At 46.5% G+C, this 19,327-nt stretch overlaps 1 protein-coding gene and 1 long non-coding RNA gene across 13 annotated transcripts in view; one reads left to right on the top strand and one right to left on the bottom strand.

Annotated features, from left to right (window-relative positions):
• Positions 1 to 2,131: 2,131 nt before the first annotated feature.
• Synrg (synergin gamma) overlaps positions 2,132 to 19,327 on the bottom strand; it is an 81,369-nt gene continuing 64,173 nt past the window's right edge. For 8 of the 12 annotated variants that reach the window (XM_059271365.1, XM_059271366.1, XM_059271371.1 and 5 more), the window contains 7 exons: positions 18,907 to 18,960; positions 18,136 to 18,232; positions 14,530 to 14,678; positions 4,088 to 4,198; positions 3,697 to 3,732; positions 2,430 to 2,583; positions 2,132 to 2,349 (listed from right to left, as the gene is read on the bottom strand). In XM_059271365.1, the coding sequence (XP_059127348.1) occupies positions 2,452 to 2,583; positions 3,697 to 3,732; positions 4,088 to 4,198; positions 14,530 to 14,678; positions 18,136 to 18,232; positions 18,907 to 18,960 (579 nt within the window). In that variant the 3' untranslated portion in view covers positions 2,132 to 2,349; positions 2,430 to 2,451. The remainder of the gene's footprint in view (positions 2,350 to 2,429; positions 2,584 to 3,696; positions 3,733 to 4,087; positions 4,199 to 14,529; positions 14,679 to 18,135; positions 18,233 to 18,906; positions 18,961 to 19,327) is intronic. The other 4 variants (XM_059271368.1, XM_059271373.1, XM_059271374.1 and 1 more) reach the window with 1 other exon arrangement.
• Positions 2,468 to 7,774, top strand: LOC131917512 (uncharacterized). Its single transcript, XR_009380683.1, has 2 exons — positions 2,468 to 3,674; positions 7,613 to 7,774. It is a non-coding gene; the product is annotated as an uncharacterized LOC131917512 (long non-coding RNA).

Below are 19,327 nucleotides of genomic sequence, written 5' to 3'. Positions count from 1 at the left end.
CTAATGAGTAACTAACCCTAGGGTAAGGAATTGGTTTTGTTTTTGTTTTTGTTTTTCAAGACAAGGTTTCACTGTGTGGCCCTGGCTGTCCTCAAACTCACAGAGATCCGCCTGCCTCTGCCTCCCAAATGCTGAGATTAAAGGCGTGTGCCAACACTGCCCGGCTACGGTGAGGACTTTTAACTGAGGCATTCTTGAATAAATCTATGGGTGGAGACAATCTAGCTAACAGGTACTTAAAGATGTCATGGATACAGGCCACTGTGAAGACAATACCTCACATAGCATTTCCAAAAAATGTAGCAGTGTAAATGTAGCTAAACTGGGAACATTCTTTGGCTAAGGTTAATCCTGGCTTAATGAGGGAATAATCTAGAATACAGACTGGAGAGCCTCATTGCTCCTCTGGGCCATGGTGAGATACTAGTGGGGCCGTCGTTGGGAAAGCCTGCTGAAAACCAGCCCACCTGTGTGTGCGGAGCCTCTGCACTCCACCAACCCCTGGGGAGGGAAAGGCCTTGTGGTCACAATGCAGAGAGCTGTCTGGATGTTCAGTAGTGAGATGACATCATCTGGAACAGATGAGTAAACGGATTCATCAGCTCTTCTCCCCACACTCTGAGCTACAGCAAGGCCAAGGAGAAACCACAGCAACACTTGAAAATGATCCACCTCTTGGAGAAAATATACAAGGTACAAGATGGAACAACACAGAATCCCAAGCTTTGTCCTGGAAGGGGGAATGGTGAATTATGTGGAAGCAGCAGTGAGATAGACTAAAGCCAGCATTTTAGATCTCCAAATAAAAACTGAATCAGGTCAGCAAAGCATGTAAGCCCTGAAGTCCTTCCCAACGCATAAAACCAACAGCCGGAGAGGCGCTGACTCAGACTGCTTGGCCTTTCCTGGGAGTAACACCTTTTAACCGCTGAAGCTTCAGGTCTCTTAGTTTTATGCATTTTGTTTACATGACAAATTCCTACACCAGAGTGAGGTTTTCCATTTGAAAATTCAGTGTTGTTGCTAACCGCTTTCCTCTGCTACCATCTGAGGTTCGTTTCTCTAACACATGCACACACACGTTCCTCTCACTAGGCCAGTGGTTCTCAACTGGTGGGTCACAACCCCCCAGGGGTGTTATCCAATGACACTTTCACAAGGGGTCACATATCAGATATTTACATTATGATTCATAACAGTAGCAAAGTTGCACTTATGAAGTAGCGATGAAAATAATGTATGGTTGGGGGTCCACCACATGAGGAACTGTATTAAAGGTCGAATGAAGCATTAGGAAGGTTGAGAACCACTGCACTAGGCCTAGAACTCCACTCTCACCCTGGGTTCATTCTCAGGTCTCTCCAGAAGTCCCGCAGAGTCCAGCACTGCTGGCCCCAATGCAGTCATCTTTGGGAATGTGGAGAGAGGTCACTATGAAGAGATTTCATTCCATGGCTGTTATAGATTTTGTCTGGAGGAAAAACACCATGCTTTGTGCCAGTCTTGATATAGAGGCAAAATGGCAGGATCTCGGTCAAGGTTCCAAGGAGAAGGCTGTGCATCTGGACACAGGCTCTGGGCCCTGTCCAAGTGGGGAGGGTCTCCTTGAGAGCTGAGTTTCAAGGAAGGGGAGGAGGGTGGGTCTGACATGAGTGGGGAGCTGTGCCCTCCTTGCCTCCACTGTCCAGTGGAGACGAGTACAGAGTGTCAGTTTAATCACAATCCCCTTTTATTCATTTCAAGTATTTACAAGCTAAATGCAGAGAACTGTGTCCTGCTTCATGGGACCCTCATGTTGGAGACATAAATGATCATTGGCTGGAGACAAACTTGCAGATTCCAGTCCTAGGATAACTTATTTTTTCTTCTTTTGTTAATTTTTCACATTTCAGCATCAGATTACTCCTTACAGAAAGCGGTGGTCTACATTTTAAATTATCTTAAGAGAATAAGAGAAATAGGGTACGGGGGGCACATGCCTGTGATCCAGCACTTGGGAGGCAGAGACAGGAGGATTGCTACAAATTCAAGGTCAGCTAGGGGCATGCATCAAGATCCTATCCTTAAAATCAAACCAACAACAGCATCAACAAAAAGCAGAGGAGAGGAGAAACAAGCGTCCGGTGCCGTGTGCAGTTTAGGTCGAGCAGTTTACCTCAGGTCTCAAAGGGCTGGAGGAAGTGGTGGTCAAAGGCTGTCTGATGGGACCCTCCGACACAGTTTTTCCACCCCACCTCTTGGGGAATGCTTCAAAGAGACGGACGGAAGGGGCCTTTGCAGTTCCTGCAGCATTCTGTTTATTGGTCCCAGTCACCCCACGTTATGTGACAGGAACAACCAGAGCTCAGCCGGAGCTTCACTGAGCAGCTTCTCAGAGCAGATCCGGCGCTGGAGCTTCACTGAGCAGCTTCTCAGAGCAGATCCGGCGCTGGAGCTTCACTGAGCAGCTTCTCAGAGCAGATCCGGCAGGAGGAGACCGGGAGGCTTGGGCTCAACACAGTTGATCCAGAAGTTGGCACAGCTGGCGTGGTACTGGTGTCCTCCATAGGCCAGCTTGAAACTGTCTGTCTCCGAGTTGAATGCCTGCCAGAAATAGATGTGGGTCAAGTCAGGTTCTCCCTGCATCTAAGAGCTTGTCAGCAGCCACCACAGGCAATCCCCAGGTGTCACAGAGGCTGAGGCCTGAAGGGCACACACAGACAAAAGCTGAGCAGGTGGCTATAGGATTCAAGTAGGAAAGTCTTATTTATTTATTTTTTTATTACTGCTAATTAAAGGTATAAAATCAGTACCATTCAACCTAGTTTCAGCAAAGGGCCCAATCTTCACAGAAAAGGCAGACAGAGGTTACCGGAGAGAGGAATGAGCAGGACACGGGAACTAAAACAGCCAAGGGCTGTGGGTAATTGGGTCCCTCACTGTAAGGGCCACCCTCCCTGGAGGCTGCCATTACTGTAACATGTGAACCCTTAGAGTTCCATGGCTGACTACAGCCCTATCAGGACTGAAAACATTGAAAAGAGCTAGAGATCAACTGACATTAACTCTCACGGTCTAACACCATGGTTCTCACCCTGTAGGCCACGACCCACTCTAGGATCACATATCAGATATTTATGTTACAATTCAGAACATTAGCGAAACTAGAGTTATGAAGTAGCAACAAAATAATTTAATGGTTGGGGGTCACCACAACAGGAGGAACTGTATTAAAAGGTCACAGCATTGGAAAGGTTGAGAACACTGAGTTCTAATGCTATCGGGAGCTGACACCTGCGTGGACGTACAACAGCCCCCCTCATCTGCAGCTCCGGTTACCCACAGCGGGTGACATTCTGCAGTTGGTTGTCTTAAACACCACAGACAAAACCTTAAAACCCGAATGATCTGTTTTTGTCTGTCATCCTCTAAATCCGGTGTCACTACAACCTCTGGTCTTCCGGAAGGTGCTGGTGCGTGGCAGAGAAGGATAAGGACAACACCGGCAGCTGACTGGCAGAGACAAGCATGCAGACGAGACAGCAGCGGCTCCACACAGACACGTTGGTTGATTTGATCAAACATTATGGGGACAAAAATGAGTCAGTGGAGGATTCACGATTGGCACAGTCCAGGATGACCACAGAATTGTCCGTTGACCTCTCAACACACAAGACTGAGACGGAGACACTAAGGTAACCTGTAACTGGCTCATACTTTTTTAGGCTGTTCTTCTGCAGGCTTCTCTTCTTTCTGAAATAATGTTGAAACCGTAAAGTCAAAAAAAAAAAAAAAGTCCCTAGAACAGGCCTCTTGCCTCCAGGTAAATGCACATGGCTTGCCATTTTCTCCCCACGCCCTGTTCATGGAGTGCTGGAGAGACCCTGTGAACTGCATGCCCCACAGGGAGAGAAGAACTCTGTCCACTCCCTCAGCACCTTCTCCACTGTCCTGTAGAAAAAAACAGATCTGCTTCTACGGAACTTTCTAGACTTCAAATTCCCTACCTCTGGTCATAGAGCTTGTTGTAAAGTGGGTTACATATGGCTGTCCCCCAGGTCACATTAGGGAGGAACCTTACCCTTGAAGGGGGAAGGCGAGGACTTACCCGGCTCCTGGAGTCCACGTTTAAGAGACACACCCCACAAGCCAGCTCCTGAGCGTTTTTAATCCCAGGCCGTAACATACAGGAGGAAAAATCCAGGGAGTTTTCATCTGGCTGAGGATGAATGGGTAAAGATGGGTAAGGATATAGCAATTTCAAACGCTGTGTAGGTCAACTGTAAAATTAAGTCAACTAATAACACAAGTGCTTAGTTTCCCAAATCTGCCAAGTAGCTGCCATGTTCTAAGTGCTAGCGACACCAGTGGGAAGAAAAACCACCTCCTAGCCTTGGGGACCTCATGGTCTAGGGTGGAGCTAGGGGGTGTCAAGCAATGCAAGGCCATTAGTGCTAGAGTACTTACTTTGGGATAAGTACTGAGTATCCAGACCCTCAACAGGGGCACTTAGCCAAGAGAATGCTTCCTGGAAGTCAGAATCATCCTGCCTGAGTATTGATGAGATTATCGAAGGTGATGGGTCAATGGGTCGGGAGGGGCAGGAGAGAGGAAGGATATCTCGCAGACAAGCAGCACAAAGCAAAGGCATCTAAGCAAATTCCAGCTAAGAGAAGAAATCGAGGGTGGGAGCCAAGCCAAGGAGAGGGGGAGGAGATGAGGCTAGAACACCAAGGAAGCAGAAAGGAACGGAAGGAGGGAGACAGGACCAAGTACGCATCGCAGGCACAACCCTGCTGTCTTGTGGCAGTGTCAGCAAGAGACTGGGGCGGCAGTCCTCAAGGTGTGGCTTCAGGCGGGTGACTGCTAAGACAGCAGAGGGGAAGGGCTGAGAAGGGGGCAGAATCTACAGGCAGGAGCATGTGCAGGATAGAAAGGAAGGAGGCTTGGGCAGCTGAGAAGATGCACTTTAAGCTCTCAAGGACAGAAGAGTATAGCTTGGTTCAGGCCGAGCTGTAGCTGCCAAGGTCGGAAGTGCAGTTGTGGGGGTCGTATAGCCCAGCTAATGCTAAGAGTGAGACCTGAAAGTCAGCAGCAAGAGCCAGGCTTATGCTTGTGCTAAGTGATATGCTTATATTATGATATATGATAATATGAAAATATTATATTATAATATGAAAATATATGTCAACAAATCTTGTTCCAAAAAAAGCATTCATAGCAACTGTATCCATATTAGCCAAATCTGGCACCAACAATGTGTCTAGTAATAAGAAGATGGATAAACAAGTTGTGATGTATTAATACAACAGACTACTACTCAGCCAGGGAGCAAGGTGACATTTGATCAATATGACTGCATTTCAATATTATGCTACTACTAAGCAAACTAGACACAAGAATGCTAACATTTGATACCACTTCATGTTTATAAAGTATTAAAACAGAGGAATCTCTGACTAGGGAAATCAGGTTGGTTGCTTTTGGAATCAGATCAGGGATTGACTCTCAAAGAGCTTCAGTGAACTTTAGGCAGGGACGAAAATATTCTGAATATTTTCCAGACCTTAAAGTCCTTGTGGCACAGGACCTTAATTACAGTATTCGGAGGGGCAGGGGCAGGCAGGTCTCAGAGACTTGGAGGCTAGCCTGGCTTATACAGTAAGTTCCAGGCAAGCCAGGGCTACATAGTGAGAACCTGTCTTAAAAAACCAAAACCAGGAGCTGAAGAGTTAGCTCAGTGGTTAAGAGCACTGACTGTTCTTCCAGTAGACCCGGGTTCAATTCCCATCACCCACATGGCAGCTCACAAGTCTCTGTAGTGCTAGTTCCAGAGGATCTGACACCCTCACACAGACATACATTCAGGCAAAACACACATGTACATAAAATAAACTAAAAAAACAAACCAAACAACAAACAAAACTCCTTAAAAGCCAAAACAGCAGCAGAGAATATATGTTCACCTCACTGTAAATTTCAAACTGCCAAATGATTTTCACAGAACATATTTTTTTTTTTTCATTTTTGGCCATCCTTTGGATTCATAGTCAACTTTTGTTTTCACAAATAAGTATAATACTGGCATAAATGTTGATGATTTAAATTTTTAATAATTTTTATGTGCATGGGTGTTTTGTTTGCCTGTATTTCTGTGCACCACATGCAGGCAGAGTCCATGGACACCAGAAGAGGATGTCAGATCCCCTGGAACTGGAGTTCCAGATGGTTGTGAGTGGCCATGTGGGTGCTGGGAATTGAATCCGGGTCCTCTACAACAGCAGTCAGTGCTCTTAACCACTGAGCCATCCCCCAGGTCCTGATCAGACTCAACACTAAACTGAAACAACAAGAACATTCTGAAAACTTCACTGGTCGAAGATTTGAGTGACTGCGGGCCACGGGCTCATTTCCTGGGCTTTGGTGCTGCTCCCAGGCCACAGCTTGACACATCTGAGATCTGCACCCTCAGCATTTGCTCAGCCCCTTATAAACAGCCAGTAAAACAACAAGCCAAGCTCCGGGGAAACATTTGCTGAATTCCATATTATAAGTACCCCATCCTGGCTGACTCTCAAGCTTGCTGTGTGACATCTCTGAACATGGAGCTGGGAAGAGCTGCCCAGCAGCAGCAGCAGCAGCAGAACTACCTGGTGATTATACCACCCAGAACCACTACTCTAGGCTGACCAAGACTAGGTTGACCAACCACACTCTTGGCTGCATTTATCCAAGATTGTTCTGGCTTTAGCACCAAATAACTCTTCCAGTTCTGAGGATCAAGGACAGTTTGACATCTTGTTACCACATCAGGGACTAATGGAGAAATAACTAGAAAATGAGAAAACTATGAGGCCTGAAATCAGCCAAATAAATAAAAGCCTGTTTATGAGGCACACAGGAAAGCAAATGAAAAGGGCACACTGTAATCTGCCAGAACCGTAGGCTTTGCATAAACTACCCTGTGATTAAGTTAATCTTCCAAATGATAAAATTAGCTCTCTTAGGCAGGTAATGGTGGTAATCCCAGCACTCAGGAGGTAGAGGCAGGTGGATCGCTGAGTTCAAGGCTAGCCTGGTCTACAGAGCGAGTTCCAGAACAGCTAGGGATTCACAGAGAAATGCTGTCTTTTTTGTTGTTTTTTGAGACAGGGTTTCTCTGTGTAGTTTTGGAGCCTGTCCTGGATCTCGCTCTATAGACCAGGCTGGCCTTGAACTCACAGAGATCCTCCTGGCTCTGCTTCCCGAGTGCTAGAATTAAAGGCATAAGCCACCACTGCCCTGCCCTCCTCTGAAGTTCTAATTGCCATATAAGGTAAAATAGGTTCTAGGGTCACCTGGCATGTTTGAGAGTGCCATTTGTCAGCTGAGGACACGGTAAAGATGCTGGGCAGGGGTGGGGAGAGGTGATCATCAAAGCACACTGTTCTCTTGATATTTTGCAGCATTAAGGAAGTAAACACTCTGAAAGTCACCACACTGGGAGGAATTACCAAGGGACAATGGAATCAAACGGCATGCATGTATGGCTTCTAGTTGGCCACAAAGCTGGAGAAAAAGTCCTTTTTCTTTTATTAGGTTTTATATGCCAAAATTTTGTTCCCGGGGCTGAATTTTTCCTTTGATCCAACAGATCCACAAGATAAAAGCTTGGCTGACCTTCACTCAGGGCCATCAGAGCATCCTCAAGTCACTGAAGTAGACAGCTTTTCCTGCTAGAGAAACACCTGCTTCTACCACAAGAGGGAGTTTCAGTCCACAGTCACCCAGAGCATTAAAGGGTTTTGCTATGTAACATCCAGCTTAAAAAAAAATTACTTATTTATTAATTTTATTTGTATTAGTATTTTGCCTGCATGTATGCCTGTGGGAAGGTGTTAGACCCTCTGGAACTGGAGTTACAGACAGTTATGAGCTGCCATGTGGGTGCTGGGATCTGAACCTGGGTCCTCTGGAAGAGCAGCCAGAGCTCTTAACCACTGAGCCATCTCTCCGAGAGCCCTGTAACATTCAGCTTAATAAAATATTAAGTCCCATTTTAGAGTTGAGACTGTGCTTTGCCCAGGCATCCCCACTGTGATGCACACTACACACGGGACATCTTTAGGTGGAAAAGACAGAGCTGGCATTTTATTGTTTGTTTGTTTGTTTGTTTGTTTGTTTGTTTGTTGAGAGCTGGGGAGTACATCTAACCAAGGCTGCAAGCACATTAAGCACTCTCTCAAAAACATAACAAGACACAAGAGCAAACACACTGTCCACCACTGAGTGAGCCCTGGCTCCAGTGCTGCCGGGTCTACTGAAAGCTAGAAATTACAAGACTCTAAAATGATGATATAGATTCAAAATCTAGATTTTTAGGGTTTCAATTAAATTTTGATGTGTCTCAGCCCTGATTTCTTCCCCCTATTACGGTAGGCCAGTGAGAAGGCTCCGCAGGTAAAAGTGTTCATCTTATGTAGACTACTTGCATTTAACCCCTGGAACCCACCAAAGGCTCGATGTGGTGGAGAGTGCCTTATTCCCAGCACTGCTATAGTGAGGAGAGAGGCAGGAGACACCTACTAGAATAAGAGACCCTGCCTCAGCGAGGGAGAGGATGAAAACCGACTCCGAAAACCGTCCCTGACTTCCATGTGCACACCATGGCATGCATGTCCCCCACACTCACACATACATACAGATATTGATGATGTCCCCCACACTCACACATACATACATACATACATACAGATATTTTTAAAAGAAATGGAGATGAAACTGACCTCATATGGTTATTACCAGGACTAAGTGAGAATGAATGTGAAGAATGTGGAATAATGTGAAGCAGGTCTGTCTTAGTTAATATTCTATTGCTGTGAAGAGACACCATGACCATGGCAACTCTTATAAAGGAAACATTTAATGGGGCTGGTGTACAGGTTCAGAGGTTTAGTCCATTGTCACCATGGTGGGAAATATGGCAGCACACAGGCAGACTTGGTGCTGGAGAGGGAGCTCAGAGTTCTATATTAGGATCAGCAGACAACAGCAAGAGAGAGACAGAGCCTGGCTTGAGTATTTAAAACCTCAAAGCCCAACCCCCAGTGACACACCAGTCCAAGGCCACTCATCCTAACAGTGCCACTCCCTATGAGCCTATGGGGCCATTTTCATTCAAACCACTACAGTGTCCTAGCTGCAAACGTGAATGGTAGCCATCAGCATTGGTAGTCATATTAACAACAATGAGCCTCTGAATGGTGATGTGGTCCCTTAAGGAGTTCATTTACTTCAAATCAAAGAGAGGTACTAAGAGTTTAAGGCTTCAGTACCACCTCAAGCCTGCCTCTCTCTGGCTCTGAGCATCTCATCCAGGGTCACCGGGTTTTCAGAGTTGTTACAGCTGGACTCAAGTATTCAGACGTTAGGTTTATGCTCTTGACATTATATGGCTTTGTCAGTTCTGTTACAGGAAAGACTCATTCATGACAACTCCCATCTTACATTTCTGTGAGATATATGCTACTCCTCATGCAATGGGTAATTCAACTTAAGGTTTATAGACTGAGTTTATAAACTCTCAAGAGGAAATGGTATGGTGTAACCTAGGAAAGTATCTGAACAGAGAATCATCATTGTTCTGTCACAGTTACCCTGGCAAAGAAAAGCAATTATAACTGAAGACCATGGCTAATTTGTAAGTGAAAACGCAGTATTCATGTACACTCTGCATGTATCCTAGCACGGTGGAGGGGAGATAACAATCTCTGTGTCATTATGTGTGCCTGAAAAGCCAGGCCAGTTACCCTCGTAAGTCTAGATATGGCTACTAGAGAAGGCGTAAATGTGAAGCCTCTCCTCCATTTACCTAACATCTTGGCCCTGCTAAGTAAGTTAGAGCAGAACATTCTAGGTAAATAGGTGACGAACTTCCTTCAAAGTTACACAACCAAATCCCATGGCTTCTTTGAAAAGGTCTGGACCAAAGCGATGCTTGGTGTGAAAACCTGCAGCGAGGCAGGGACTGGGAAGGTGGATAAGGAAGCTGTCTGGGAGGGTGAAATCGTCCATAGTTTGACAGGGCACATGTGATACAGATGTGATACAGATGGGGCCATGCGTGTGTCAGCAGATGGGGAAAGTCACAAAACTCACGGTGCGAAGTTACTAAGGTTTTGGCATTTTGTTGTGTGTGATCTCAAAAGCGGCCTGGAGTGACAGACAGAGCCTAGAAGGCAAATGTACCCTGAGGAAAATGGCTTCTGCTGCCCCCAGTGACAGCAGCTACTTCACACAATGAACACAGGTCAGCAACCGGGCTGGACACGTCCTGGCTGTGCTTCACCCTAACCGGACAAATACCTACCGAGCTTGGCCGATGTACTTGGGCTTCAGTGACGTTTTCTAAGAGCTCAGGGCAAGGAAAGATGCTTTCTAACCCTAATCCACTTTCTCCGGCAGCACCAGAAGAGGAGGGCTGGTGGCCAACTGGAGGAAGGCTGGAGGTCTAGTTTTCAAAGCGTTCAGCACAGTGAGAACCGACTGCCACCAAAACAAGGGACCTTCAGATCTAAACACAAAGTGGGAGGCCTGTAATTGCTCTACCGTCCTGGGATGTAAGCCGAGGGGGAAGACAGAGAGAGTGACCTGACTTCAGGTTGACAGTGCGCCAGGACGAGCTCCTGATGCTCTTCTCATTAACCTTACACTCTGGCAGTCTACTCCCCAGCAACGGCCTTTGTACACCTTCGGTTTTCCCTAACTCACCTTTCTCAGGGTAGGATGAAGTACAGAGCATGCCCGAGGATGCCTCTGGTCCTTCCCTGCTTCAGGACAGGACGGCGGCAGAGTGAAGCTGTTCAGTCGTTGTGCAGATTTAATGCAGCTAAAGACCCTACCACACAGTTCAGCCACCGGATAACCCATCAGAACGACTGAGAAGTAGCCACGACACCAAAAAGGTTTTTGGGAAAGGGTTCAAGTGTGTGAAGGCAATGAGAATTCTCTACCAGAGGGAAAATGTATTTCCCATTACAAATGCAATAAATATTCATTAAAGATAGTTGAGAAGGGCGAAGGGCGGTGGTGGCGCACGCCTTTAATCCCAGCACTTGGGAGGTAGAGCCAGGCGGATCTCTGTGAGTTCGAGGCCAGCCTGGGCTACAGAGCGAAATCCAGAACAGGCACCAAAACTACACAGAGAAACCCTGTCTCAAACCCGCGCCACCCCAAATATAGTTGAGAAAGGCAGAGAATACTTATAGACATGCGATGTTATCACTACACACAACCCAGTTACCATGTTGGCAGCCTTCCTCCCAGCCGTGTGGAGACAGTCCTGTTATCTGGAGAGTGCTCCCTGACAAAATGCCCACAACACCCGAATGAAGACCACCACAGGTTACTTCACTTGTAAATGTTGTATACATAATAAATAAATAAATAAATCTCTTAAAAAAACTTGATAAAGTAAAACCAGAAGATTAGGGCTTTCAGGTGGTTTCTCATTTTCCTTTTTCAAGGAACAATGCTCTGCACTTGCTGGCTTCTTTTTGTGACTGCACATTTTGAACAACGGGAGAAGTTGGCTTAGAAGTGGCATCAGCAGAGCAGTGATTCAGGATGTGTGAGCCCTCTGATGCACTCCCTTTTACAGGGCTACACCTGAAGTGCTGGGCTTACAGGGAGCCCAAAAGATGAACAGAAGAAATCCTTTCTGGTATTCTTGCTAGCAAACTCCTCCTGACTATCAAGTTTATTATGTTCTCAACACAGTGAACCATGGAACTCAGTTGGAACACAGGAGACAGAAAAAGGGAGGACCAGGCTCCACAGATCACCATTTCATTTCCTGTCTACTGACACAATGAGATCAGCTGTCTGGAGCTCCCACAATAGCTAGAGGAGCTCACACCACCACGCCTTCTCGGCCAGGATGGCCGGCTCCTAGAACTGGCCGCCAAACAAACCCTTCTTCAAGTTGTTTCAATGAGGTATTCTGTTATAACAAGAAAAGTAGCTAGTGAGGTAAGCACTATGGGACGTGAGAGAGAAATGGGCTAAAGACACTCACATAGGAAGGGGCTCTGATTCACACTAATCAAGTGCGCTGGGAATGACTTCTGGGGAAAACTATGCAGAACTCAGAAAGCAGCCTAGTTCAGTGACAGGAAAGCTCTACACTGAGCTAAAAAGTTTGGCTGAGGTCCTGAAGACCATGGAGACCCTCTCCAGGAATACACACACACACACACACATTTTTTTTTTTTTTCAAGACAGGGTTTCACTGTGTAGTCCTGGCTGTCCTCGAACTCACTCTGTAGACCAGGCTGGCCTCGAACTCACAGAGATCCACTTGCCTCTGCCTCCTGAGTGCTGTCTAAAGGCGTGCGCTATCATACCCAGCCCACTGGAGGATTTTAAATGGGATTTAAATGACACAGCCAGCTTTACAGTTTACAGAGAACAGCTTGGTAAGTAGCACAAAGAACAGACTGATAAGGGCTTTTGAAAGAAAGAAAAGGCAAGAACTAGGTAGGGTGTATGGCTCAGTAGCAGGTAACTTGTCTGGCTTTCATGAGTCTTGAGGTCCAGCCCTAGCACCACTAAAGAAAAAACAAAAACCAAACCAAACAAACAAGTGTGCGGCTCTCAGAAGCCATCTCTGCAGCCCCTTATTTAAACCTTAAGAACTTAATAAAGGGGCTGGAGAGATGGCTCCGAGGTTAAGAACACTGGCTGTTCTTCCAGAGGTCCTGAGTTCAATTCCCAGCAACCACATGATGGCTTACAACCATCTATAATGAGATCTGGTGCTCTCTGCTGGTCTGCAGGCAAACATGGAGGCAAAATGTTGTATACATAATAAATAAATAAATTAATCTCTTAAAAAAACTTGATAAAGTAAAACCAGAAGCAACGGAATAACAGTGAGATCTGCTGTCTAGGACACAATGGGACAGCTGGCTATCACTGGCGGCTGAGAGCATTAAGAAGTCCTCCTTCGGGCGGGAGGGGGGAGAACAAGAGAATCTGTGGCTGATATGTAGAACTGAATTGTATTGCAAAATAAAAATTTAAAAAAAAAAAAAAAAAAAGAAGTCCTCCCTCCTGCAGAGCGGCAACCCTGGTCAGAGGGTCACAGGTCAACCGGAGGAGAGGCAGCATGTATCCAGTCCTGACTGCTGTGAATACAGGACTCCGTCAGCTGATGGACTGGGTTTGAACAGTTAAACATAAAGGTCCTGCCCAGTGAAGTGTGAGAAGAGAGAGAAAAATAACAGCAGGAAACAAACTGTACACTTACTAGAATACATATTATGAATAGAAACGTGTCAGCAGCTGTATTCCACCGAAAGAATACTGAAATGGTCCAAAGAAATGATTAGCTTACAGAAGGTGGAAACAGGACCAGTAAGTTACCATTTGAGAATACAGCAAGGCCTTAAACACTACCTGGATAGTGTTGCAGCAGCCATGCAGGCTGCATGCATGTGCACTTTCTGGCCTGCCTTCTCCATCCACTTTGAGAGATTGTAAAACCCAGAGGGGAGCTAGTCATCTGTTTTTTCAGAGTAGAGCTATTCATAACATGGGAAAAAGGAATCCAATAAAAGTAGTAACAGTGGTGAATGGACTGTAGGACAGCAACATGATGGTCTACCACACAACCTGCTTTGTTTGTTTGTTTGTTTGTTTGTTTGTTTGAGACAGGGTTTCTCAGTATAGCTTTGGAGCCTGTCCTGGAACTCGCTCTCTAGATTAGGCTGGCTTCAAACTCCCAGAGATCCATCTGCTTTCCAAGTGCTGGGACCAAAGGTGTGCACCACCATGATCCACACCACACAGCTTTCTAAAGGACACTAGGGAGCATAAATAAGTGCAAAGGGATGAACTCAAATCATTACTTTTTGGTAAAACTTGCACTGTAAGAATTAACAGTGACTGGTGCTGGGAGACAGTTCAGTGGGCAGAGCGTTTGCTGGGCAAGCGTGGAGACATGAAGTCAGTTTCCCAAAATCTCTATAAAGCCAGGGGTGGGAAAGAAGCCACGTGTCTATACTCCTAGTGCTATGAAGGCAGAGAGACCCTCCAGAAGCTTGTGGGTCATCCAGTCTGTGGGCAGAGGCTGACAACAGAGACCCTGTCTCACACAAGATAGAAAGTGAGAACAGACATCCATGGTTGTCCTCTGACCTTCACACACACACATTGTGGCATGTGCACACCCAGAAACACACCCATACTCTCTCCCCCACACACATATATTCATTCTCTCTCTCTCTCTCTCTCTCTCTCTCACACACACACACACACACACACACACACACACACACACACACACACAAATACACAAATTAAGAACTACAGATAAAGACTTTTTGGTACACTTCTATTTTGCCAAGTTCCAGCGGGCCCTGGAACCCCTAGGCCAGTCTGAGACTGCTATCTCAGAACTCCATCAAGACAACACGGTCCAGCTGGCACACTCATCCTCTAATCAGTGCATCGTAAGAATATATTCTCTGCTTCCAAACAGGTTTCTGGAAAGAGAAGCAGCAGGCTTACTGTGAGCGTGGCAAGTGACATGAAGCCGATCAGGTTGTTCCACACTTTATCGATGTCCTTCAGCAACTGCTGGAGTTTCTCACTGCACACAGCAGTGGCTTTTATCCCCAGCTCCACACGCCTGGTTACTCGGTACACTTCCACAACGCCTGGTGGGGAGAGAGGAGGGAGTGAGGCATGGGGAAAGCAGGCAGGGCAAAGCAGTGCTTGCTGATTACTGATTAGGAGGGGCACGACTGCACAGAGACAGGTCTGTGAGTACAGACATGTGCTGGTTACTTTCCTGTTGCCTCGATAAAACACCACGACCAAGGCAACTTAGGGAAAAAGGGCTTCATTGGGCTTATGGATCTACACTCCATAATTGCAGTGGGAACAGCTAAGAGCTCATATCTCATACTGCAAGCTGGAGGCAGAGAATGTACTGGGAATGGCAGGAGGCTTCTGAAGCCCAAAAGCACCCCCATCCCCACCACCACCTCTTACATAAGGCCACACTTCCTAATCCTTTCCAAACAGTTCCACAAACTGGGGACCAAGTATTCAAACCTATGAGTCTATGGAGGTCATTCTCATTCACACCACCACAAGGTGCGAGCCTCCCCGATCAGACAGTTCTGTTCCTGTGGTCTTCAATCAGGCCGAACCCTCCCAACAAGAAGGGGTGCTGAGCACCTCCTCATCTAAGATGGTCACGAGACACATCACCAGGCTTTCACTGTGGCCATCACCAGACCACTGTGCTACCCAATGCTGCTGGAGGCTTTTAAGTAGAAACACAGATTCCAGAGCTATACACTATGAGCTCAAATCATTGCTTCATCTCTTACCAGCCATGTATCCTGGGGCAAGTTATGAAGCTCCCTGTGCCTCAAATTAAGACAGTAGCAGCAGCTCTTCAAAGGACCAGGGATAGGATGGCACATGTGAATGCTGTACAAGGCTCATAACAGGGGTTTTTGAGCAGGAGACACTGTGTGAGCTACTAGGCTGTTTAGCTCAGATTTCTTTATGAGTTTCTGGCTGAATCAGGGAAATCCCATTAACTGACTGAAAATGGAAATAGAGCTTTAAAGAATCTAAATGTTAATGTCATCACAGAGTAATCCATGCTGAATCCTTTTAAAAAACACATTGTTAGGCTCTATGTGCCATAAATTTCAATTTTTAAAATTACATTTTTAGTAATTCCAGGTGAGTTCCAGGACAGCCCTGGCTACCCAGAGAAAGCCTGTCTTGAAAAATCAAATAAAATAAAACAAAATTACATGTATTTATTTGTACATGGGAGGGTAGCATAAGTGCCACTCCAGAGGTCAGAGGGCAAGCTGCATGCATTGGTCCTCTCCTTCCACCACGTAGGTCTTGGTGATTAAATAGATCATCAGGCTTGGTAGCAAGTGCCTTTACCCACTGAGCCATCTCTGGCATTGATTTTGGGTTTTAGCTTTGTTTGTTTGCAGCCCAAGATGGTCTGGAATTCACTATGTAACCTACTGGCCTTCAACTAGTGGCCATCCTCCTGCCTTAGCATCCTTAGTGCTGGGATTATAGGCATGAGCCTGGCCAGGACTGTTCTTTTCCTGTGGTCTCCGATGAGGTTGAATTCTTTTTCTCTGCATAGGTCCTGGCTGTCCTGGAATCCACTTTGTAGACCCGGTTGGCCTTAAACTCACAGAGATCCACCTGCCTCTGCCTCCCAAGTGCTGGGATTAAAGGTGTGCGCCACCATGCCTGGCAGAGGCTGAATTCTTTTTTTTTTTTTTGTTTTTTATTTATGTGCATTGGTGTTTTGTTTGCATGAAGGTGTCTGGTACCCTGGAACTGGAGTTACAGATGTCAGTGAGCTACCATGTGGGTGCTGGGAATTGAACCCGGGTCCTTTGGAAGGACAGCCAGTGCTCTTAATTGCTGAGCCATCTCTCTAGCCCCCAGAGGCCGAATTCTTTTTTTTTTTTTTTTTTTTTTTTGGTTTTGGTTTTTCGAGACAGGGTTTCTCTGTGTAGCTTTGCACCTTTTCCTGGGACTCACTTGGTAGCCCAGGCTGGCCTCGAACTCACAGAGATCCGCCTGGCTCTGCCTCCCGAGTGCTGGGATTAAAGGCGTGCGCCACCACCGCCCGGCTGAGGCTGAATTCTTAAGCAAGGAGGAGAGGCACCACCTTCCTCCTCATCCTAACGGTAGCCAACAGGCACGTGCTGCAGACTCAGTTAGAGAACACTGGGGAATTAATTCCAGGCCCCATCACCTTGCACACCACCATGGCTCTGCCTCCTCTCCTCCAGATGAAGGGCAGGAATGGCTGTCCACCCTAACAAGTACGGTCTGTTCCAATAGAACCTTCCATGGATATACTAGGAATGCTCCTACAAGGGAAGGCACCATTTCCTGGCGGGAAGTGGGTATCGGCTAATGAGAGAACTATGGCTGTGTGAGCAAGAGACTGGTACAGAGTCAAGGGGACCGACCGGCCCTCCATCACAGCAGCTCATCGGCCAATACACAGTGTGCTCTCTGTGCCAGGAACTGGGACGGGGTTTGGAGGGGTGGGGATGAACAAAACAAGCCCCAATTCTTGCCATCTCTGAGGGTCACCCTAGTGAAGGGAGGTAGTGCAGATGGTAAGAAGTGTAAGATACTCAAGGTGACAGGGCTAAGGAGTAGAGAAGGGATTCTGAGAAAGAGTCAAGCCTCTTGACAAGGGGACGGGAAGGAAGGTCTGACAGACGTCAGGCTCCTGTACTTGTGGCCCAGGCCACAGGGCAGCCTGAGCTGTGGAGGGAGGAGCACTAGGTCAGACTGGGGCTCCAGGTTCGATGTTAACAGCTGAAGACAGCCAGGAAGGTAAGTCACTAGGGACAAAGAGGAAGAACACAGAGAGAACAGGGAGGACTGACCCATAAAGTGATGCCACTGAGATGTCTTACTAGTTAAGACTCGATGATAAAAATAAATGAGCTATATCTGTTACTGGTTTAAGGTATTAATTCTTACTCAGGAGTATGTGTATAAACCTGTGTGAATGTATGCCATGTACGTACAGGGTCTGGTGGAGGCCAGAAAAGTGCATTGGATTCCCTGGAGCTGGATTTACGGGCAGTTGTGAGACAAGCAACAAGGTGTGGGGAACTGAACTCTGGTCCTCGGCAAAAGCAGCAGGTACTCTAACCACTGAGCCATCTCTGCAGCCCCCACAGATATAAAACAAAGGACTGAGCCGGGCGGTGGTGGCGCACGCCTTTAATCCCAGCACTCGGGAGGCAGAGGCAGGCGGATTTCTGTGAGTTCGAGGCCAGCCTGGGCTACCAAGTGAGTCCCAGGAAAGGCGCAAAGCTACACAGAGAAACCCTGTCTCGAAAAACCAAAAAAAAAAAAAAAAAAAAAAAAAAGAAAAGACCAAACAAATAAAACAAAGGACTGAAAACTTCACTATGGAGACCTCAAGTACAATAGCTGCTGCCTGTGAGTTCAGTGTTTTACCTATGAAGGCAGCAGCTAGTGAGGCTGTATACAATGGAACGCAGACCTAAACTACTTAGAGTGAGCAAACACTGGTACTAATGCAACAGGCCACGGTCTGACTATGCGAAATATCCAAGAACATACCTAGAAGATATTCCATGCCCTGGGCTGACTGGATAACTTCTGTGCAAACAGCACTGCTGCTGATGCCATTCAAGGTGTCATTTGCCTTCTTAATGACCTGCAAGAAATGAAATCACATTATCTGATACAACCAAGAAAGGCCACTGCAAATCAATTTCCCATTAGCAGAAAACCCAACCAGTGCAAAAAGCCGTGCCCAACCGGTGTGCAGGTGCCTATCCAGAGACAAGTCTAAGAACTTAATTTTAACTTTGAAGAGACCATCCTTCACTTCTGTGGGAGGAAGAGGTGTGGGGAGAGAAACGGGTTCTTTAGTTTAAATATTATTTTCATGTAGGTCACAGGTAATGATACCACTTTGCCACTTCTTAAATACAGTGACAGATAAGGGGACAGCTGACAAATGGGCCAGGGTCTACTACTGTACACTTGAAGGATGCCTGGTTTTCCTTTCTTTTTTAAAATGTATTTATTTTTAATCGTATGTGCATTGGTGTTTTGCCTGCATGTATGTATGTCTGTGTGAAGGTGTCGGATTCCCTGGAACTGGAGTCACAGACAGTTGTGCGCTGCCATGTAGACGCTGGGAATTGAACCTGGGTCCTCTGGAAGAGCAGCCAGAGCTCTCAACTGAGCCATCTCTCCGAGACCCCTGCATGGTGATGGAAGTAAGGCATCCTTTGTGCTTGCCTGCATTCATTCAAAAGAACCGAGGAGGAGACAGAACTGTGCAAGGGAGTGTGCTCAGATGCACACAAGTGACATACTCACATCCAGGGCGCTCCCCAGGCATCTCTGCCACTCATACGCGTATCTCTCATTTTCCTGTGGGTTTTATAAAAGGAACTGGGTTCAACAGGCAGGCTTGGGGTCCTCTGTTTATCACTTCTCTCAATACAAAGAGCTTGGAAGACGCCTTTCTATTGAACGTATGCTTGCAAAAGACAGTTACCATTTAAGAGTAGGAACTTGAAAGACCTATTTTAAATCGGCCTCTCTGTATAAATGCTGCTTCCTTTGTCCCAGTCAGTAACAGTGTAAGTGTCTCTCCAGTTACTCACCATGGACATACCTAGTATATGAGCTAGTGCCATACTACAGCTTTAGTTAGGCGTGGTGACATACCCCCGAAATCCTAGCACTTGCGGGGCAGAAGCAGGATCGCTGAGTTTAAGGCCAGCCTGGTCAACAT

This window comes from Peromyscus eremicus, chromosome 8a (assembly GCF_949786415.1).
Source record: "Peromyscus eremicus chromosome 8a, PerEre_H2_v1, whole genome shotgun sequence".
In the NCBI taxonomy this organism is placed as follows: Eukaryota; Metazoa; Chordata; class Mammalia; order Rodentia; family Cricetidae; genus Peromyscus; species Peromyscus eremicus.
This window is presented reverse-complemented; position numbering and strand designations above follow the sequence as displayed.